The following is a 23,278-nucleotide window of genomic DNA, read 5'->3' on the forward strand; positions in this document are numbered from 1 at the left end:
CAGAGTTTGAAATTCTCAATAAAACGCGAAATCCAAATCGGATCAGTAAGCGTGCACGTGCGAGACCGTGGCACTTGAGAGCAATTTTTCAAATACTTTTTCAGATTTTTCAGAAAAAAGCGAAAGAAAGTCCATGGACAGATTCAGTTTGTCGGCGTTGAAGGCCGATTTAGATTTAGCATTTTATTGCGAATCCGAAATCTGGTTTCATGATCCAGGCTAAATCCAGATTTGCCAAACGAACGCACCCCAAATGTCTAAACGGGCCACAGTGATCGCTCTCAAAGGTGACGAATAAAATGGAATGAAAAAGAGAGACGCACTATATGTCTGTTCTGGGTGTAACGAAATTTATATTTTTAATTCAGCGTCAAAACTTTGTGCCTTCTCTGCATACATGCATTACAACAGAAGTTAAGTTAAGTAAACCTGAAAAGCCTTTTTTGAACTTCTCATAGCATTGACTTGTGCCGCCCTCCAAAAAGTCAAAACTCGCCTGCTAAACCGCCAATTTCGAAAATAAGATACTGTTTTTTTCTTGAAATTTTCCGTATATCGCCACCATTGCCGATCAAAACAATTACATAAAAACCAATCTGGCAGGATAGAAGTATTTCTTAAATAGTGGAATTTTCCTTGCAAATCGACTGGTCTGGCTAGCCTGTTCTAACAAATGGAAAAGCGCCCAGATATCTTCACTCTTTGAGAACTTTTTATAAAAGTTCTACTTTCTTGTATGCTAACTGAAATTCTGTTCATGTGTCTTTTCTAATCATTTATTTTAAAAAAATATAGTTAGATCCATAGTATTATGGAAGTTCTGATTAAAGTTGTTTTGCGCCACAAGCTTTAACAGCGGACAACACGTAAAACTGCACGTAGCATAGTAAACTAACGTTCTATGAACTTTCCTTTTATTTCTACCATCTACCATCTTGTATTTCCCATCGTCACTTATGATGGTAGTTTATATATGACAGTTAAGCTACTCTAGCTCGAACTTCAGTATTCTCAGTATTCCACACTAGTGAGCTGTCAGTCATTGTTTACTGAAGATCCTTCATTCATGACCTTGATGGTCTTGACAATTTTCTATTCCTTTTTCGTCTTATTTGGCCATTAAGGTATCTGAAGGCCAATCATACCTGCTGCAAAAATAATAGTAGGTTGTTAGATTTTTAATTAGACTACATATGCATACATGTATACATCTGTATAACGCTTAAAACTGTGGAGGACCCAAAAAAGTAGATGTGCTCGGACTTTTCTACGTAAAATACCGTACGGTACCGTCTCCTGCAGTTTGACTCTTGTAAGCGACCACTTACTCTTCGCATTTTGGGTGATCGCTTACGGAAGGTTCGACCCAGATTTTTTGTGCACTCTTTACTAAAAAGGCAAAAAGGCAGCTGCAATGCTCCTCAAAGTGCAGAAAGATTCCAATTTCAATCATAAACATGCGCAGAACAAGCCAGCGAAGTTCAAGTTTATTTACGCTATAAAGTAGAGACTGCCACAAGTAGATATTAAATTCTTGGGACCAGAAATAGACTCCGATCAGGAGAGGTGTTATAATGGGAATCATGTTAATAATACAGTGTATGCATGTTACTAGGACGGTGAATAAGTGTCTGGTGACAGTCAGTTTCCATCATCAAAGGTTCCACTGTATAAGGAAATGATCGTCCCAGTTACTGCAGCTATTTCATGATACTGTTAACCTAATGGTATTCCTTATCATTTCTTTTAAAAGGGCAGGCGGTCACTCAATTTGAGTCAGGTAAAAATTTGAACTTACCCTGCAAATAATCTCTATCAGGTCACGTGACACTTTGTTGGCGTCAGCCAGTGAGGAAGTCAGATAAATATCACTGGGACGTTGTGCAATATTAAGCAGTTCCTGATACACTACTTTCCAACCAATCCCCACCAACACAACCCGAACACCATGCTTCCTAAGTGGATGAACAAAGTGCTCAAGAGGAAAGGTATTTGCAGCAGTGGACTGCGCACCTTCGGTGATAAAAACTAACACTTGTGACGGCTTTTCATATCCTGCGTGTCCTGGCGGCCTTTTTGCCTTGAACATCCTTCTAGCTGCTATTAGAGCCTTGTCTTTTCGGTTGTCCCCACCGATTCGTGGAAGAGCGCTCACGGCGCGCTGAAATATGGACGAATCCCTGTAGCTGTTAAGACCGACGATGGTGTAAGCGTTATCACTGTATACGATGACTCCGACTCTTGTGTCCTCTCTAGAAATGTCGTAGTAGGAGGAGAGCTGTTGAATAAGTTCTTTTTGTTGCTGGTATTCTTGTACAGTGGCGCTGTCTGAAGAATCAATAACGAATCCGATGTCCACATTTTTGAAACATGATTTCTGCCTACCAGCAGCACCTTGGAACGAAACTGTAAATTTAGAAAAGAACAACACAAGTAAACATCTTTTCTTTTTGGTCATTTTTTTTTCCTTTTCCATTTTTTCTAACTTTAAGCTGGTGCAGAATAAACCTTTCCACGGACGAGTGGTATATCTCCCCAGACAATCAGAGAATGAAAATGTCAGAGGATACGCAGGTCAGAATGATTTTCATAATATTTTGGTGATGCTTTCTTTAACCTTATCTAATAAGATTCACGATGAGGACAGAATGAAATTGCAAAATCAAATAGTTACCTCAGCCGAGGCGAATGGGCGAATCTTTATAATTGTACTACAATCGAAGCTCCTTTAAAGACTTCTCTAAAGTGGGTGGCTCTCATTCTTCTTAGGAGAACCCAATTTTAACTCTTCCGCTACAAACACATTTCCCATAAGCGGTCAGCTCCTAATTGGGACAATTTTTATCCTGCAAGCAGAGGTTTCTTTCCAGCATGGCCATCAGAAATTAACAGTTACGCGACTGACAAGCGAGGCGAACGACTTCGTAAATGCTAAAAGCTGGAAAGAACTCTGCTCACAGGTCAGACAATCGTCCCATTGGTGTTCCATCACGGGAACTTTGACCACTCCAAGGCTTTGCTCTAAGGAAAATTGAAGGGAGCCCAGTCGTCTGAACCTGTAAAATCTAGGGTGCCCAGCATACGATTTGTATGAAAAAAGTAAGATTTTCTAATCGCCCAAGAGCAAAAGTTAGACGCCCTGGGCCACCGGGCTCTGCTAGAACACAGCCTTGGTAATGCACAAAATACATTATTTGTGTGTTGCCAGTAATTTGTTCATTCACCTTTCGATCGATAATAATTCTTGTGCCCAACTTCTTTTAAATTTATATTTAAGTTAGTCAAACTTAAATTAAACGGTCAACCTGTATTAAGTGGTCAGATGGTCAGTAAGGTGACTGCCTACTATAGGTTTCATTACAGAGTGAAAATGCATGGAATCAGCCTACTTATAGCAGGTCCCTGTTCAGTGTAAGCAAAGGAAATAAGGGACCTCTGCAAGCAGGCACTTTTACGTACGTGTAGAAGGTGGAGCATGTACGCAGGCAGCTCTGGCAATTTGATTAGATTTCGCCAAAAGTTCGTCAAAATTATCCACAGTAAAAATATCCTCATCCTTTTCGACGATTAACCTTAGCTCATCTCGGGAAACATCACTTCCAATACCAACAGCTAACAACCTGACCCCGAGCTGTAACAACGGCAAAACAGCCTGGTCCAGTGAAGTAACCTCGGGATCTGAGGATTGATCGCCATTTGTGAGCACGATAAGTATCTTGGATAAATTGGCACGTTCTTGTTTGATGGCTCCAAAAAGACCATCAGCAGCCATTTTGAGCCCCCTTTCTATGCGCGTTTGTCCACCCCAGTAGGGTATCTTGTCGACTGCAGTTTTAAATTCTTCATTGTTCTTGTGTTGTCCAAACCGAATCCACAGGCTTGCCTCTTCGTTGTATGTAACGACACCGGTTTCGGTTTTTCCCATGGAGATTGAAAATGTATCTGCCACGTTCTTGACAAAATTTCGTTGCTTTTCGTAGTTTTTAACAGTGATGCTGCTCGACATGCCCATGACAAATCCTAAGTTGATGCTTTCTTCCTTGCACTGGACTGAAAGACACAAGCAAATAAACATAAAAACGTTTAAAGAAAAAGCAACTCCAACGTTGCCTTAAGTCAAGCTCGCGACGAAAAAGTTTCATATCTTGGCAGAATGGCTGTACATAAAGTAACTTGCGAAACAGCAACTAAGACGTATCAGGGCCTATACATTTTCGAAGACATAGTTATATTCTCAAACAAATTGAACACTAGATTCAATTCCAGTTCCTTCCATTTCTTTAGCACATTTGCTTAGCTGAATTAGAACACTCGTAAAGGTCAAGTTAGAAAGAATTTTAAACTGATCTTGCATATAAACACTTTTCACCCCCTTTGATATAACCTAAGTATTGCAATGTTCTAAATGAACTATTCTCTTTCGAAATTCCGGCACCATCCTAACTTAGTGTAGAATTATCATTTTCTATGTCATTATCTATACCTTGCAAAGAAGATGAAACGTGACAAATCTTCTGCGCAGTGTCGTTCGCCATTTTCGCCAAGTCATCAAAGTCAATCACGGTGAAGACATCCTCTTCTTTCTCTGTCAGCTCATAAAGTTCTTTTAGGTCCAACTCACTGCTGACGGCCACAACGTAAATGCGAACACCCTGTTGCTTCAAGGGACGCACAGCGTCTTTTAGAGGTACGGAACCTGGATCTTGGCTCTGCCTGCCATCAGTGAGGATAACCATCGTTTTCGGCTTCCCAGAATTGACTCCTCCATTGTCAGTGAATAGCTGAGAAGAGGCAAGCTTTAGTGCTTTGTCCAGACGTGTTCGTCCTTTTGTGTGTGTCATACGATCGACAACGTTTTTGAATTTCGCTAGATCAGCTGAATCTTTAAAGCTGAACTCTATCTGAGCATTGGTGCTGTACGATATTAGACCCAGTTGATGTTTCGTTGCAGAAGGGTCGAACGCAGATGCGAGAGCTTTAACGAAGTCTTTCTGCTTTCTAAAGTTTTCGTTACTGATACTACCAGATGTATCCACAACGAAGACGAGGTCGGCTTGCTTTGAACACTTGGTCACTGCAAAGACAAAAATTCATAACAAGATCAAAACTTTTGCCGGGTTGCTCCCCATCCCAGCCAAAAGTATGTAAAGTCACTACTCTTGTAATCATTTCTGTGGCGAATCTTCCGACTAGGAAAAGTCTGCTCAGGAGAGGTTTCCACTTGGTAAGGGAGTTTAAAGCTGCATTGTCTGTATATCACTCGGTCCGCGACTAAGGGCACTTAAAATCAATCAGAAGTAACCGGCCTGACCAGCCCAAGGAAATCCGCTGTTAATCGTATATGTCTAGCAATAGTGGTCTATTTCTAAAAAATAAACACAGCGGAGTGGGATTGTTAGCTTAAAAGCTGAAAAAGGCTTATTTCGTTTGCGAGATGAATGGTCTGGCAGACCAGTTCCAGCTTTGGGTACAAGTTGGCCTACGGGAGATTTTCGTTATCGAAGGACCGACTGTGGGCAGCTTAAGCAGCGTAAAAACCTTTAAAGTTTTTGAGCGACGCACGTGAAACGGAAGTGAGTGTTTTGCACTCTTTAGCTTCATTTTTGCCCAAATTACTCGTCATTTCCAAAAATATAAGAGTAAAGGCAATTAGCCATACAAATTTGGTAACTTCAAGGTATATTAGAGGGGCTCAGGCCTTACTTCCGGTTGACGTGCATCGCTCAGAAACGCCTCTGCTTAGCTACCTTGTGTTAAAAAGTAGAATACCAAATACTTCAGCAATTCAGGACAGAGATACTATTCTCACTGCATACATAATTGGTTCGAGACGCGGGAAATAAGAAACTCCTTAAACTCCATCGTGTTGGGTCTGTGCGTTATTGGCATGATGAATTCCGAGCCTTTTGCCCGCCTCTTGGCCAGTTCAAAGGAGTTCAGTGGAGGTGACCTCAAAGTTCCGCCCCTCCCTCCTTCCCTTGTGGCGGTTTACGCCGCATACCCTCATTATTCGGCATGCCTATTTTCCTGGCAGTAGCGGGTCTTTCCCACTACTTATTTCTCCGTGAAGGGACAATGGGTATGAAGTGCGAATATTATACCATTCGGTCAGTGTTTGATTATTCCTGGCCTGAACCACTTGTTTTAATATCACTTTTTCTTTTTATTACTTACCTTTTATTGGAGCCGCAAGGCGACAAGTCTCCCGAGCAACGTCGTTGGCCATTTTTGCTAAGTCATCAAAGTAACTCGCGGTGAACACATCATCCTTCTTCTCTGTCAATTGATATAGTTCTTCCAGGTCCAACTCACTGCTGACGGCTACAACGTAAATCCGTACACCCAGCTGCCTCAAGGGACGCACGGCTTCTTGCAGTGGGACAGCACCTGGATCCTGGCTTTGCCTGCCATCCGTGAGAATGATCACACTTTTCCGTTGACCAGAGTTAATTTCTTCGTTGGGATTGAATAGCCGAGAAGTAGCAAGCTTTAGCGCATTGTCTAATCGAGTACGACCTTTTATATGCAGCATACTATCAACGGCTTTCTCAAATTCTTCTAGTTTGGTATTATCTTTAAAGCTGACCTCCATGCGAGCATTTGTGCTGTACGAAATAAGTCCGAGTTGATGATTGGTGATGGAGGGGTCGAATGAAGACGCGATAGCTTTAACGAAGTCCTTCTGTTTTTTGAAGTTTTCATCAGTGATACTGCCAGATGTGTCAACGATAAAGGCAAGGTCAGCTCGTTCAGAACACTTCATAACTGCAGAGAAGGAAAAGAAGTAAGAAAATCTAAGTGAGCTTGTCAATGCATTAGCAAATTTAAAATAAAATCGCCAACTTTGTTCCATTTAACTGATATAAGTGCTGAGTTTAAAAAGGCTCAGTCAAAAAGTTTCCGGACTAACACTATACATGATAATTAGCAAGTGTCACATTTGGTTTAAGTTCACTAGTTAAATACAAAAATTATAAAAGTTAATTTAAGGAAAAACTATTCCCTGCAAAAAAACATGCCGTTCCCATACCGGGAGTCGAACCCGGGCCGCCTGGGTGAAAACCAGGAATCCTAACCGCTAGACCATATGGGACAGATGACGAAAACGGGAAATATTTTCAAAATAATCTCACAGATTTTGTTCAAGCTTTGCCATCGTAGACTTCTTTAGCATGTTTTGCTTTACCAATGCAGGTCACGTTTATCATGTCATATGTGTCATACATTGCAGAACTCTTTCTTCAAATTTCATCTTATTCACGTGCATAAGCAAGCATAATTTCTGAAAAGACAAAGGGCAAGCTCCTCTGAGGCCTTCATTGGGAAAACCAAAAGTACAAGCTAAAGAGGTCCACTGAGGCAGCAATAAGAGATAAAAGCTTCTTTATACGATTTTCAAAAATATCTCGTTACGAGAAATACCAAGGTAAGTAGAAAACCCAATGGAGTAATTTCGTTGCCATGGCAACTCTGATGTGAATAAATCACAGATCATAACAAATAAAATTATCATCTTTATGCAATAAAGCCATAGTAGCGTTTCACCGCCTAAAAAAGTAAAAATCCAGTCGAGTCCTCTTAATAGAAGGAAAAACTTTTCCTTGCAAAATAAAATTCGACTTTCCCATACCGGGAGTCGAACCCGGGCCGCCTGGGTGAAAACCAGGAATCCTAACCGCTAGACCATATGGGAGAGACAACCTAAGAGGGGTACATGAATAAAGGATTTCATAAATGTTTCATTCAAGAGAGTTTACATTCACTTGATATTACTGTCACTGTCGCTTCTCTCTCAAAGTAAGCAAGTAAGTAAGCAGTAACCAACAACGACGGCAACGGCTACGAAAACGTCAGTTAAAAAGCGTGTTCGCGCTAATTGCACCTCGTTCTATTGATAAAATGTTGGCTTATTTTTCTAAAGTTGAATTCTAAAAGATTGTATTAAAGTTCACAAAAAGAAAGAGAGGGTTGTTTTCTTGTGTTCACGTCCTCCACCAAACGTGAAATTAGGCAGTTTCACGACGGCAAAGAAATGCACAACAAAGGCGGCGTGATGCACGTGCAAAGTTGTTGTTTTGCCAATCCAAACCTATTGCCTTTTTGCCGTTTTCATTGCCGTCGCTGTCGTCGTTGTTTAAGCTCCCTAGTTTTACCTGGAGGTGGCCGCGATGTGATGTTGCATGTTTTAACGGCCGCTTGTCGTGAGTAATTAAACAAGCTGTTAAAGTCTTGAACACTGAGAATATCCTGCTCGCTTCCAACAAACTTTCGCAGTTCTACGTGGTTCACTTGGCTCCCTATGGCCACGACTTGGACCTGAACGGAAAGTTGCTGCAGAGGTACCATGGAGTCTTGAATGGGCACGGCATCGTTATCATTACTCTGCTGTCCATCTGTTAGGATGACCATCACTTTTGGAACGCCAACACGCGCGCCGCTTCGAGCCGTGAAAACATCCTCCGCGGCTAGCTTGAGCACCTGCGAAATGAAAGCCATAATATGGTCATACTAGTGCCTGGCTGGTAAATTCTATACCGGCTTCTAGGGAAAAAGGAAAAGGAAAGTACGGATTGGAAGAGGGGCAAGGGGGAACGTTGACGACTAGAAGTGAGTGTTTATGCGGAGCAGACAGTGCAAGAGGAATAAAACAAATTAGAAATGAGTACGGTGCTATCCACGTTTTATTTGCTGGAGTGGACTACTGGTTTCCCTAACACTTATAAAATGGATACTAATTTATAGCGCTATTCTACTAGGAACAAACAAGTGAGGCCTAGGTAGGACCTGGTCTGTGTCTAGTGGCGTACAAGGCCTTACGATCTACTAACCAAATTTTTCATAACGATTGTAAAAACTCTACCCCTCACATTGATCAGTGACTACTCCTCGATTTTTTTGCTCGTGGATGAAACAAAATATTTACAGTACCTCACCTTGTCAAACCGTGTTCCGCCAGCAGCAAAGGGAAGTTTCTTAATCCCTGTTTTAAAAGAGTCCAGGTTCAATTGATCCCTGAAGCGAAAATGCAAATTAGCATTGCTACTGTATGTGACGAGAGAAAACTGTGTCATATGAGGAGCCATGTAGAAAGACTCGGCGACTTTTATCACAAAGCTCTTTTGCTTTTCGAAGTCCTCCTTTGTCATACTTTCAGAAGCGTCCATAAAGAAAGCAATGTCAGCTTTTCCGAAACACAAGAGCTCTAGAAGGTAAACATAAAAGTAAAGCTGTTGAATACTATAATAATGTTCCTTTCCTCGAAAATTATTATTTTAGATGCTGGTTGCAGCTGGTTGCTTCGAACATGCATGTCATCTGACTTAACAACCGATTTTAGTTCACTCGGTATTAAAAGATTTAAGAACTACTAGTGAACGTCCTTGAAAAACAGATTTTTTTACCCTGCCATTATAATCTTTAATCAACATCCGACTTTTCAGGAGCTCAGAAAGGTTTCCACAGCACGCTCTAGTAGATAGACTTGGCCAACAAAGACGTTCTGGCGGCCTCCAGCACCCCACGTTTTCTCAACCTCTACTGATACGATTTTGGGCAATTTTGATGGTCTTGTTTATTTTTTATAAGTACCCTTCTTTTTTAGTATCACTAACCGTCAAGATTAGCTTTAGCTTTTTTGTAGGCTAGTGCTGTTTTTCATAATTTGTATTATTTCGTAAATAAACCTGAAACTTGAACTTGAAGCTCACAAAGCTAAAGGGTGTGTTAAATGAGCTTACAAGAATCCAAGGACCTTTGTAAAACCACTGCATGACTTATGACTGCATCTACTCTAGCATCGCAAACTCTTTCCCTCAATGTTTTGCAAATTACCTGGTCTCTTGATGATATCACAGGTCTGTTTACTAGCTATCTTCGCGTTCTCTAACAGGGTGTTAAAATCTTTCACCGCGTAAATGTCTTTGGGGTCAGAAACGATCTGCTGCAGTTCGTTCATATCAATCTGATTTCCAACCGCCAAAACGAACAACCGAACGCCAAGATGGCGCAACTGCAAAACGGATCTCTCCACTGGCACTGCGTCGTAATCTGCGCTTTGCTTTCCATCCGTTAAAATGATCAGTACTTTGGGCAGATCAACGCGAACTCCTCCACTGAGCGTAAAAAGGTTGTTTGCCGCTACTTTAAACGCCTTGTCAAAACGGGTGCCACCATCGGCGAACGGCAGTTTGTCCACCGTATCTTGAAAGCTACGCAGGTCCAAATTGTCTCCAAACCTGACTCGCACTTGAGCATTACTACTGAATGTAACGATCCCGAGGTGAGATTTAGTTGGTCCAACGTCGAATGAGGCGGCGATCTTTTTTATGACTTCTTTTTGTTTTTCAAAGTTCTTTTTTGTCATGCTTTCCGACGCGTCCACAAGAAAGGCAATGTCAGCGATTTGGGAACATTCTGAAGGTGTAAGGAAAACATTAAGTCAATTATAGTCTAAAATCAACAACATTAATTACAGATAAACGATAAACGTAAAGTGAAGGTTTGCTACCCAGACAATGACTATTTCGAGCTACCGATGTCATGATAATAAAGACCTCCTACCTTTACCTTTACGACAAATTACCTGCGCATGAAATGTCATTGCAATCTTGTTTCTGCTGAGCATGCCCAGTACATTGCTTTCCCCCGTGACGTGGTACTGGATTTGTGCAGTTGCGAGTTCTCATTTGTTCTCCTTTGCCGCATGTTTTTGAGCAGGTCGTCCATTTGTTCCAGCTGCTCCACTGTCCATCGACTGTTTGATGAAATAGTACTAGTAAGCAATAGGCAATTGATAAGCCCTTATAAACGAAGCTTTCTCGCTTTGAAATTTGTGGGGAGGGGAAATAAGTAGCCTTCCAATACCGCCGCTTTTCATCGCACCCGAGGTTGGAAATTTTAGCGAGAGAGACCTATGCGCTTTGGTCGCAAAATTCCATACTGCTGACATCCTCTTTCGAGATGTCCCCTACGACGGTACGCCATGAGAGGCAGATATAGTCTTAGACTATAACATAAGTAGAAGTTCAAATTAGCCGCATGGTGTGTTCCAGACAATCGTTAATTGCTTTTTTAAAGACGAGATTAGAAGGTTCTTTGTCAACGTTTATTGCACTGCAGCTTTGTCAATGTAATAACGGATCTTGGTTTTTAAAACAAATCCCGCAACCTGCATCAGCACCAAATTTCGCTTCCTACTCATTATCCCGATCACGAATCTCGCAATCCATTACCTCTCAAATCTCGGCAATTTGTCTTCTTGACAGAGGGATCTTTAAACATCGCAAAAGTAACCATTCAGTTCTCAGTTTTTATTTTCCGCTATAATTGTCACTGTAGGTATTGCATTTACCGTTACTGATTAATTAACATGTAGTACCTGGACAAGACTGAGTGTTACAAGGACGAGTTTCTTCGGGTTTTCCAGAACAATCCTTCCCGCCATGCCTTGGTGGAGGTTCAGTGCAAGTTCTGGAACGAGTATGGAACCCACCGCCACATGATCTTGAACATTCCCCCCAGTCTCTCCACTCCGACCACTTCCCATCAACTGAATAAAAGACAATACGATTATAAGTTACATGGGAATTCCCCATTTCCACATTTCCTATAATGCACCTCATTTGCCCCCCAAAATTTTGCGTAAACATTGTTTTCAATTTCTCTTGGGACGGCTGTAATACCCAGGAGAAATGAAAACAAAGGTTATGCAAAATTTGGGGGGGGGGGGGGGAGGGGGTGAGGTGCATTATGGGAAACGTGGAAGTGGCGTATATCATCAACAAGTTGCCGCGCACAGCTCGTTTCAAATCACAGATTCGGCATAAAAACTGAGCACATTGCTTAGTAAACCCTGATTTCAGGGGGATTAATGCAAATCCCTCTCAAGTTATGAGAAGGTGGTTGTTCAATCTTTGACTTTCTTAAAAGACACAAAATGGTTTTAAACCGGAAGTCACGCCATACGTAACGGTATGATGAGCTGACGTGATCATCCGGGTGAGTGTAGTTCTGAGTAGTATTTGTGGTGAAACTTACTGAATAATTACAGAAAAATACCATTCCCTTCAATACTAAGGATTTTATCTTAACGAAAAACACCTGGACAATAATCGCTGTTACATGGCTTGGCCTCCTCTTGGCGACCGATACATTCTTTTCCTCCATGAGCTGGGCGGGGATTAGTGCACGTGCGAGCACGTGTTTGTATTCCACCTCCGCAAGATCGCGGGCATTCAGTCCACGGCTTCCATTCACTCCACTGGCCATCAACTGGTAAAAGATCAGGAAACAAGCTCTTAGTAAGGCAGAATTAATCAGGAGGACGTGTAAGGTTGCAGACAAACAAAAACATTCGGCAGGGACTATTAGTCTTAGACAAATGATCACCTTACGAAGATGAAAGTATTCCAGTTTTTCAGTAGCATGTGTATGCAATGAAACTTTCCCTTAAACTTCTATCAACTTTTAATTAACAATTAGTCCACGAGTGCGCGTTGGATCTGAGATGGTAGGTAGCCAACGAGGTGCGTTGCGCCCAGTTGGCTTTAATCATCTCTATCCAACAAGCGCGAGGGGAATACAACTCATTAAAAACGCCCACAAAATATCGAGAATTCCTTCCTGACTTTATTTGTAAAAACAACCGATTTCAGCTAGTTGCTTTCATTTTTGAGCAGACGCCTACAGTTACCATATTTTGAGAGCATGACATAATGGCTCATATACCATGATGGATAATCCAACTAGAGCTCTAGAGTTGCACCATCCAATGATTCAGTTTTTAATAATAGATAATAGTCAGCTGATCATTCAGGAGTTAGCTGAGGTGTCCCTGGCCAAGAGTTGGTGTTTCAGGTTTTGAAACTGTTTGGAAATCTCAATATGATATAATACTTTCATGTTTTAAAAAATTAGAAATTTATCTTAAAAATGTGACTCTACCTGGGCAGAGGTCACTGTTGCAAGGCCTAGCCTCATCTGCGCGACCGACGCAATCACTTCCTCCATAGGCGGGGCTGGGATTATTACACGCGCGAGCTCGCGTTTGTATTCCACCGCCACAAGATCGTGTGCATTCAGTCCACGGCTTCCACTCACTCCACTGACCATCAACTGGTAACAGAAAAAAGGCGAGCTCTTTAAGGGAGGATGCTGATTAAAGAAAACGGCCCTTAGAGAAGTGTACTCCTTAGAAGAATTTTCTCTTGAATGATCTTGTGTTAGAAATGCGAGACTCCTTGTCGAGAGATATGTTAAAGACAAAAAATCTTAAAACTATTAGTTGATGATGTAAACTTTAAAATTTTGCCCGCTTTATGAAACTTGTAGCAATTTGATAAATTTCTCTTCCATTTAGAAGATTCTTGCACCTCGATAGTGCCATACAGAACCAAAGAGGAGGTCCTTAAAAGAAGGATTCAAAAGACTATAGACAACATCAACACCAAAACATTTTCATCAATTGATCGAGTAACCTTTGGTTTACATGACTTGCTTTCATTGTGAATACCTTTTTGGCTCACTGAATTAGTTGTTCTTAAAATATAGTCGTTCTTGCCATAATGAGCCACGAGCCACGGAAAAGTTTCACCGATTGCAACGTATTTCTCAGTTATTTTAAGGCCCTGATTATTGGTCTGGCCCAGGGAATCAAACCCACGATCCCCGCACTGTTGTCACGTGCTCTACCAACTGAGCTAATCCTGCTGCGGTTTAAAATAAAAAGGAAAATGAAACCTATTAATAAAATATGTACCTGGACATAATCGTGTTTGGCATGATCTTGTTTCACGACTGTCTCCACTGCAGTTTTTCCCACCAAATGCAGGTGCTGGTTTGGTGCAAGAGCGCATACGTTGCTGTGTTCCAATTCCACACGTTCTTGAACATGGTCCCCAGGCCCTCCACTCGGTCCAATTGCCATCAACTGCCCAAAACATTGTCGTAATTACATTTTAATTCATGAATTCACCGATAACGGTTACGACCGGAAATCTGAGCGTTAACCGAGTTATAAGCAAAAGTAATGTGTATTTTGTTTGTAATTACGTTTCGTACAAGGGTTTCAAAGATACCGAAGTACGAATCTAATTTTAAATTGAAATACTTCATTCTGGTTTTAGGAGAAGGGAAAGATTATACTCATGGAATATTTTTTAGCAAGGAATGGCATACTTACACATATGGTACAGGTGTTAGCAAGGAATGGGTTACCAGATTTGGTTTTTTAAAAAGTCTTCTTTTCTCTCCACATTTATATAAGAAAAAAAAATTACCTGGACAGTTCATTTCTTGACATGATCTTATTTCACGATTAACCCCAATGCAATCTTTCCCCCCAAACGATGGCCGTGGTTCTGAACATGTGCGCACGCGTTGTTGTGTTCCAGTCCCACACGTTTTTGAACATGGTTCCCAGTCCTTCCAGGTACTCCATTCTCCATCCACTAAAGAATTAATCAAAGGGTTACTATCCATGAACGCTTTACAGTGTTTAGATTGTGATCTTCGTTTCCTAGTTTAAAGTACGTTAACAAACCTGGGCAAATTCTGTTACTGCATTCTCGAGTTTCATCTTTGCTTCCTACACAGTCCTTGCCGCCATTTGCTGGTGGTGGGTTGGTACATGTTCGTGAACGGCTCTTCTGTCCAATCCCACAAGTCCTGGAACAGGCAGACCAATCGTTCCACCTACTCCACTGACCATCAACTGCAAACACAAAGTAAATGAAATAAAACATTAAGAAAACGATTTTCGTACAGATACTCATTGCTGTATGTGCGCAATGTTGAGGTGATGAGGTGAACCTTCACTGTTGCAATTGTAACAAATTCATCCTGAATGGGTCAAAAGAACGACCAGATAATAACTGTTTCCCAAGTAAGAAGAAAAAAAAAGTTAACTACCCAAGGGCAAACTTTTCATAATAGTCAGCAACGTTAAAAGTAAAAACCCGCGACTAACAACCTGCATTTTTCCAAGTTAGCCTAAACAGGTACTTACATTCTGAAGAAAGAATACATTGTGGGTAAGAGTATTTAATGGCATTCAGCTCGTTTCTTAGGGAAAACCCATGTATCATAGCATTTCCAGATGGAGTGCTAAGGCACTTATGTCTCCAAAGAGGATCCTGAATGTTGACTAATATTATTTGCCCTTTAAGTTTACACAATGTTTTTAATTATTTTAGAAAACAAGAACCTGTTTCAAATTTTAGGCTAAACAGGTTTTAGTATAGAGGGGACCTAACTGACAAATTTTTAGTCGTGGATTTTTTTTAAAAATCGTTGAGAGGAAGCCAATCCATGAATTGAAATTGATGTTCAAGTATATGATTATTCACCTGGGCAGGCCTGAATATTGCAGCGCTGTGTCTGTTCCTTTGGTCCACGGCAGTCTCTGCCACCATTAGCAGGAGATGGATTATTGCATTTTCTTATTCGCATCTGAACTCCGCCATTACAGGACTCAGTACACGAACCCCATTCTTTCCAGGCACCCCACTGACCATTAACTGCATTAAAAGAGCAATGCACCTGGTCTGAACAAAAGAGTTGCTACAATTTCGATTTAAACGAGATATAGAAATTTCCCTTTTCCTTTTACCGGTGAAACTCTTAAGATACAGCCGGTGTACGTTGCATTTTCAAAATAGGGGACTCGCAACATATAGGTATGTTCGCCTGTTGTAGCCAAGGAATACTGATACGCTCTTTATCACGTGTCTTGGTATAGCAATACGGCCACCGTTTCTTTTTTCTTTTTTTTTAGTTTTCAAGGTACACCAATATGGCCGAAGTGGAGTCAGCTTTAAAAGTCGGCAATAAAGGAAGAGTACACAATATCTGGGCATGATCCACGGTTACAGTTGCGTCTGTCAAGTCTCGGACCAGTGCATGCTCGCCCACCGTAGGCCGGGCGGGGATTGTCACAAAAGCGAAACCTGGTCTGAGTGCCAAGTCCACAAGAGCTCGAGCAAATGCTCCATTCGACCCAGGGGCCCCACCCTCCGTCAACTGTTGATAAAATAGAATTAATAGGTTTGATAACCTGGCTACAGAAGTGTTCGAGTTCTTTGTTTTCTTCAAGAGATTTTCCAAAAAAAACGTTCATAATAAGCTTAGCATTGTGGAGAGGCTGACTGTTCTCTGTTCAGTCTCTCAGTAATATGGCGGATACTGGTGATTGAAAATACCATCTGATTGACTCAAAGACAATACCTTTGCCCTGGGGCCCGTTTCTCGAAACGCCTGGTAACTTTTCGGACGCGAAACCATTTTCAAAAACAAAATCTTAAGACTTCTAATGCAGATTCTAGCCCCTAATCAGTCCATTTTGTTTCCTTGACTCATAATTTATAACGGTTTTATCCCTCAGACTATCGAAAACGTAATCGTAGACACTCTTGTTTTTTGATCATCGTAGCTTGAGAGGAAACAAAAACCAAACTGCGATGATGAAGTTTTATTTCTTTCCAGTAATGAGTTTACATTTCCTTATGTTTATCACCGCAGTTTTCGGCGCGGCTTTTTGTCAGTCTTTCTATCGAAAACTTGATCTTGAATGTAAGCATCGCTGGTAAGTACAGAAACATACCGCGAATAGTTACCGGGACCTTCAAAAACCGAGCAACTGGTGCAACATTTCTACGGGTCACTGAGGCAATAATCTCAAGCACTATTCTAGCTCAAACTATACTTTCGAACACAACTCCAGCACAGTGACTGTCAAGTCACATGACTCCGGGTATTAGGCGCTAAGGAAGTCCCGGATGTAAACTACAACTTACTTGGACAATACTGTGTATTGCAAGTTCGTGTTCTTTCACTCTCCCCACTACAATCCTTCCCGCCATTGGAGGGAGGAGGATTGTTACAGATTCTGGTGATACTTTGTGTTCCGCCTCCGCAAATCTTTGTACACTCCGTCCATCGTCTCCAGCTGCCCCAGTTTCCGTTCACTGTAAGTTAAAAAAGCAGTGATTCAAGTGACAACAATTCAGTAGTCTGGTTTTATTGGGTTATAAGCTTTGCTTCTTGGAAGCCCGATGTTTAGCTGTAAAACAGTGAATGTTCGGAAGGAGCTCTCCTTACTCTACGGAGACCCCTTTATGCTACTTTGAACCTGGGAAAAGGAGAAAAGAAGGCCCGAAAAACGGGAACGGAAAAGAATGGAAGAGAGACGTTTATTTTTCTCTTTCATCCCATCTTCCCGTCCGCTCATGTGTCGCAGTCCGGTATCCGAAAGTCTCGAAAATGTGAGGATAGTATTCTCTTAGGTACTACCAGTATATGAAGTATAATATATATAAAGCAATTTGCTTCCGTATCCACGCTACAACCAGTTGTTAGGTTTGCTAAGTAAGTCTTTTCTAACTTCTATGGGCTTCAAAAGTAAAGCTCTCACAAATAAAAGGGATTTCCCCCCCCCTTTCCCCGTTTAAAGTTGCAAGCGTTGAACACGATCTTGGAATCCTCTCCCAATAACGGAAAAGGTTATGAATAGCGTGAAGTCTGGAAACACCATTTTTGGTCTAAAAGTGTCTCCAGGATTTATACAACTTTCTCTAGCATTGCGCCATTGTGAACCTCTTGGGCCTGTTTCAAACGTTGTGCTACTGCCATGCTAAGCTGGCTCGACTGTAGCTCGACTGTAGCAAGACACTAGCACGACTTTGTTTCAGACGTCGAATTTTCAAAATTCAGTCGAAAAGAACGGCTGTTGCCGAAAACAAAACACAAAAGTAAAGAAACGGTTTAGCAAACTTTTAAATGTATTCTAATGTATAATTTATGACCTTTGAACCGGGCCCTAGCTTACCTGGACAGCCATTAGTATTACAAGGGCGCTTTTCCGCAGGTGATCCAAGACAACTCCTCCCACCGTGAGCTGGCCGGGGATTAGAGCATGTCCGAGACCTGGTTTGTGTTCCTTCACCACACGATCTCGTACACACACTCCAGGATTTCCATTCACTCCAGCTACCGTCCACTGGGGAAAAGAGAACAAAATATTTCAAGAAATGAATTTTTTATGATGCCTCTTAGCATTAGAAAAGGGATGAGATAATAGAAGAAGCTTGCTGGAAAACCTACAAAAATTCAAAGTTAGACTGTATAGTTATTTTATTGTTACAACTAAGGGAAGGGGAGTTGCTGAAATGTCCTCTCGCGCTGTCCTCCAATAAATTGCTCTTCAGCGGTTAAGGGTTAGGGAAACCAACCATGTTATCTAATGTGTAGAGATTTATCTGGGAAAAAGCTTTACCGACCTGTTAGGAAACTGGATATAACCCACCATGTTGTTCTTGGCGTTCTCATAAAACTTAGGATTACCACATGTCAAATGATGGAGAAGAACTTTCCAGAAGTCACCAGCTTCAGATTGAAAGGAGAAAGACCATTTTACCTGGACAGGGATTAGCATTGCAGTTCCCAGTTTCCTCGCTTGGCCCTTTGCAGTCCAATCCACCGTTGGCCGGTGGAGGATTGGTACAGGTTCTCAATCGTGTACGATTTCCGCCACCACACGTGACACTACAGGAACCCCAATCATCCCACTCACTCCACGAGCCGTTAACTGAGATTATATACAATAAAAAACATCAAATGACAAATATCTTTCCAAACCTTCTGAAACAAATGATTCCAAAAGGCCATTTCAATGTGCCAAAATAGTTACCTGGACAGCCTGCCAAGCTACATCTCCTAATTTCGGATGTCTGACCAATACAACTCCGTCCGCCATTACGAGGCCGTGGATTTGTGCAGGATCTCTGTCGACCTTGGACGCCAGTGCCACAGGACTGAGAACAGGCACCCCACTTTGTCCACTCCAACCAGTTGCCATGCACTAAATGAAAGGTTTTGTTTGGGTAAATAAAAAAAAAGCGATGCATAATATTTTAGTTATCAGTATGAATCTCAATTTTTTTTCTAGTAGAATTTTACCCAGATGTCTTGAGAATTTTAGCATAAAATATAAGTTCGTGTGAAGTCCTCGTGGAGCTTATTGGGGATAACATAATGTGAACGTTTATAAGCCATTTTGCTCACCACTTGGTAATATTATGTTGAGTATTCATGGAGAAATGCAAATCTTAAGCAATCACAGGAACCCTGGCAATCATCTGTTCTAGGCTTGCCTAGAGCTGTTCGCTTCACCATTTCGACCCTACAGGAGCGAAGTTAGTTTTGGGCCTGACGACTTTGCACACATTGGCAATAAGTATTCCTTAATTCTTATTTTTTGATAACGATCGATTTCGACATACATTTTAAAAAGAAAAATCAACGATAAAAAGTAACCCGACTTTTCAATGACTCCATGTCATCATTATCAAATGCGAAGAAAATTAGCATGAATTGGTGATATATATACAGAAAAAGAAAGTGTCAGGAATATGTAAAGTTAAATTGAGGCGTGAAAATGGAGCAAACTAACAACTGAAATAAAAAGTTTCGCCCGATGGAGTCCGCTTGAGAGCTTATTGTAGGTCGTTTCTGAAGATAAGCATTTCGACTTTCTTCGTTCGACGTTCGAATTTCGCATTTCATTCATTACTTTTTACCCACAAAAGGTTGATGACACCGCTTTTCTCTTACCTACAGGCAGGTTGATTCTCTGGCAGGTCTGGGCTGCCAATCGAAGACTGTCCCTGGCCAATTGACTGAAATCTTCCACTAAGAATACGTTATCCTCATTATCTCCTACCAACAGTAGTAGCTCCTGGATATCCACAGCCTTACCCACACCAACAGCGAATACAGTAACGTTCTTTTCTTGCAACGGACGTACCGCATCGTCTAACGTTTTGGAATCCGACGTCACGGTTTGCTTCCCGTCTGTCAATACAACCATCACCTTAGCAACGCCGGTTCTTGCACCCCCAGCGCGGGTAAACACTCTTGTATTCGCTACATCGAGTGCTTTGTCGATGCGCGTATATTGGCGCTGATGTTTCACGCGATTCAGCGCTGCGTTAAAATCATTGACGTTGGAATAACGGCCAAAAGGGATGTCAACGCGTGCTTCGTTGCTGTATGAGATCACTGCGATCTGCGATTGTTTAGGGCCCATCTTGAAAGTGGACGCCACTTGTTTAACAAATTGCAATTCTCGTTTGAAGTTTCTTCGGCTGATACTGCCTGACGAGTCCAAAACGAAGACGACATCGGATTTTTGAGAGCATTGTTCTAAGGAAAAACGCAAGAAAGCTAGTTATAATACTTTTGGCCAAACATCAGTAAAGCTCAGACTTAATACCAGGAAACAAAATAAAGGTGAAAGAAACCACCGAAAACGAAGAATAAACCTTTTTAAATTGATTCATATTGGGATTTCATTTGCAAACTCAAGTTATATACAGTATATTAGTCTCCACATCACAAAAGTGGGGACAATTTTAAACGTTTAGGGTCGGTTATTTAACGAAGTCTAACTTAAGCTGCGGTTTAACAAATCTTTGAACCTCCAGGCCTCTTCCTTAGTGGGTTATTTTAAGAAGACAAATACTTTTCTGGTATACTCTATATACTTGCATAAAACTATTCACAATAAATGGTGCTTATAGAAAGCCATTGGGCAAATTGAAAGTGGCTTAGAACGCGGTTTTGTTAAACACTGACTAAACTACGTTTAAGTTCCCATAAGAGGACATTAACGGGACCAAGCAAAGGCGTCCACTTACGAGAGGTTGGAGAAACTTCAAAGTATTGAACGGGTAAGAAACTGGAAATTTTGACGCCTGCGTAACATCACAGCTTCAGTACACCCGGTTTTTAGACTGCATCAATTCATAGGATATTTTTTCATTGTCCAGTTGAGGTTGTTATTTTATAGCTTGTACGGATCCTTCTTTGCTTACGGCAGGGAGATTTAAAACGGCAGAGTTTCACTTTTATTGAAATTCCCGGAAAGCAGCAGGGCTGGGTTTGTCTGTGCACTCATCGAAGGTTGCTACTTACGAGATCCTTTAACGGAAACTAATTCTTCTGACTACTGTATTTTGTCATACACCTTGTGTGATTCAAGTCTTCGAGATTTGTTTAGCTCTTCTTCACGTACATATTGTGATATGGTAAAGTGGATAAGAGATACTGACTGTACTCAATGAAGCGCAAAAAATGGCCAATTTCAGTATTGTGACTGACTGAGATCAATTGGTTTTGTTCTATTGTTTTTTATCTGTATCAGCAGCTACTTGACAGTTTCTGTGAACAAATCAACTTGGATGAGTGGGCAATAAATTCATCAGAACTGTCACCCAATAAAAGTTATGTTTTATTCCTTACAAATAATTCCTTTTCTAAGAGGAAACTGATTTAAAACGTTGCTTGCATCAGTCAACTGCATCCAATATTTCAAAAACACATTGCTTGCAAAGTTTTTCAAATTCATTCAGTGTATCACGGTCATTGTCACTCTTCTCGCTACTATAGCTATATATATTCTTGAGGTATTGGCAAGCTTTGAAAGTCTTCTCCCCGCATATGACGTAGACTTGATCCAAAGCAAGGAAAAGAACGACATAAAATTTTCATGTGACGGTGCACACGGGGATAAAAAGTTGCATCGAGTCTGCGAGAAACCACGTGCTGTGCTTTGGATACATGTAGAAAATTTAGTGTTAAAATCTGGGCTGCATTTAATTAAGCGATCTTAAAGAAAAATACATATCTTGTCAATTGGGTAGTTTTGGATCAGTTAAGGGCACTTCAGTTTATTACGATGTTGTAGCAGACATTTTCAAAATGCTTATATGCCACAGAAAACTCACAAATCCTTTGATTAAGACATTAAGCGTTTTTTTTTGTCACCTCTGCCCCTTCCAGAAAAACCCCGGAATTTCATCATTTTGTGGATTTCGGACAAGGAGGATGTAAAGGCGCAGTTGGTTTAACAGGCGAGATCCTTACAAATTTTTTCGCTTATTCTAGAACTAGTCTCAGAACTAGTCTTAGACAAAAGAAACGACCCAATATTCTAATGAGATCAGTTTGTACAAATTTAATTAATTTCTCCGTCTTTTGAATTTCCTTCTTTTTCTCCCCTTTTGTGAGAAAGTCCCTTGTAACTTGAAAGTTCAATGTACTTTCAACGGGGGCCAAAATGATTAAACGACAAAATAGAACTGAACATTTTTAATGAAGTGTGAAGAAAGAATGAAGCCTGGAGGGGTCTCCAAAAAAAAAAAAAACACCAACCAATATCTACTTCAAGTGAAAATCGTATCAAGGTCAATATCTCGCGGAAATCACTCGACTGATATTTCGAGAATTTTCAATAATCCCCACTGTCAGCTTATAAATTCACGCTGTTGGAGGCCTAAGCCTAGACCCCCTTTTCTTCGAAAATTTTTCGAATAAGTTTTCTCTTAATTTCTATATATAACGTTTATTCTGAAAAAATACAATTATTCAACAGTGCTATAGTAAATCTTAAACCAAATGCAGAAAAGGGTGAACTTAGAAGAACTGACGTGATTGTCGAGTTAAGGATTAGAAACTGGGTGAATCTTTTGCCGTGATTCTAGCACAGTTACGTTCCATTAAAGTAGTTCGCTTTCAAACTGCTTTCACATCAAGGTTCCGTAGCTTTGTATTATACACTGTAAAATAAAAAAGACATAGTGTTCAACTTACTTCTAACAATATCTTGTGAATTAACAGCCACGAACATGATGATCACAAGAGGCGAAAACCCATTCATGATCTTCATAGTCACTTGGTTCTGGTGATGTTCTTATATACAGCTTTCAGTGGTAAAAGTTTGAGTATCTTGCAGAAGCGTCTGCTTCTGTACTTCAATTTAGACTTTCTGATACGAGTTGAACTGTGAATTGTATGTTCATGCACCTCCTGTGATAAGCCGGAATATATCATACACTTCAAGGGCTGGTCATTGACACCAATCCCACAACGAATGATTTCTCTGAAGCCTATTAGCATTATATTGGATTAGTCAAGCTAAGTAGCCTTTCTCAGGGAAACAGTAGTCAATACGATTTGTAAGGTGTCAAAAAACAATGGCTATTGGTACTGGAGGCAGACGCAAAAGCCAATTTAATACGGTCCGTATGGTGTCAAAAAGCGACCGTTTATAAAGTGGTCTAAAAGCAAGACGAAATTCTAGGCAGTATGATCTCAAAACGTTCGCTGCCAGATTCTACCAAAATCTCAGACAAAATTTTTGGAGTACTTGCCTCCCTGATTATATGAATGTGATTGTGAATTTTAACCCTGGTGAACAGAGTGAGGACGTTCGAGAATTTTTTAT

At 40.9% G+C, this 23,278-nt stretch overlaps 1 protein-coding gene and 2 non-coding genes across 3 annotated transcripts; all 3 read right to left on the minus strand.

Moving 5' to 3' along the window:
- Positions 1 to 444: 444 nt before the first annotated feature.
- LOC140931148 (uncharacterized) lies at positions 445 to 22,752 on the minus strand. Its single transcript, XM_073380897.1, has 22 exons — positions 22,645 to 22,752; positions 19,606 to 20,196; positions 18,683 to 18,853; positions 18,410 to 18,580; positions 17,822 to 17,992; positions 16,791 to 16,961; positions 15,842 to 16,017; positions 15,345 to 15,537; positions 14,540 to 14,710; positions 14,277 to 14,447; positions 13,757 to 13,927; positions 12,943 to 13,113; positions 12,100 to 12,270; positions 11,378 to 11,548; positions 10,583 to 10,753; positions 9,832 to 10,413; positions 8,934 to 9,202; positions 8,154 to 8,478; positions 4,484 to 5,074; positions 3,460 to 4,050; positions 1,799 to 2,406; positions 445 to 1,148 (listed from the first exon to the last, which is right to left on the minus strand). The coding sequence occupies exons 1-22, from the start codon at positions 22,718 to 22,720 to the stop codon at positions 1,140 to 1,142; spliced, it is 5,892 nt and encodes a 1,963-aa protein (XP_073236998.1). The 5' UTR covers positions 22,721 to 22,752; the 3' UTR covers positions 445 to 1,139.
- Trnae-uuc (transfer RNA glutamic acid (anticodon UUC)) lies at positions 7,022 to 7,093 on the minus strand. The gene has a single exon. It is a non-coding gene; the product is annotated as a tRNA-Glu (tRNA).
- Positions 7,622 to 7,693, minus strand: Trnae-uuc (transfer RNA glutamic acid (anticodon UUC)). Its single transcript has one exon. It is a non-coding gene; the product is annotated as a tRNA-Glu (tRNA).
- Positions 22,753 to 23,278: the final 526 nt, after the last annotated feature.

Source organism: Porites lutea, chromosome 3 (assembly GCF_958299795.1).
Source record: "Porites lutea chromosome 3, jaPorLute2.1, whole genome shotgun sequence".
Classification (NCBI taxonomy): domain Eukaryota; kingdom Metazoa; phylum Cnidaria; class Anthozoa; order Scleractinia; family Poritidae; genus Porites; species Porites lutea.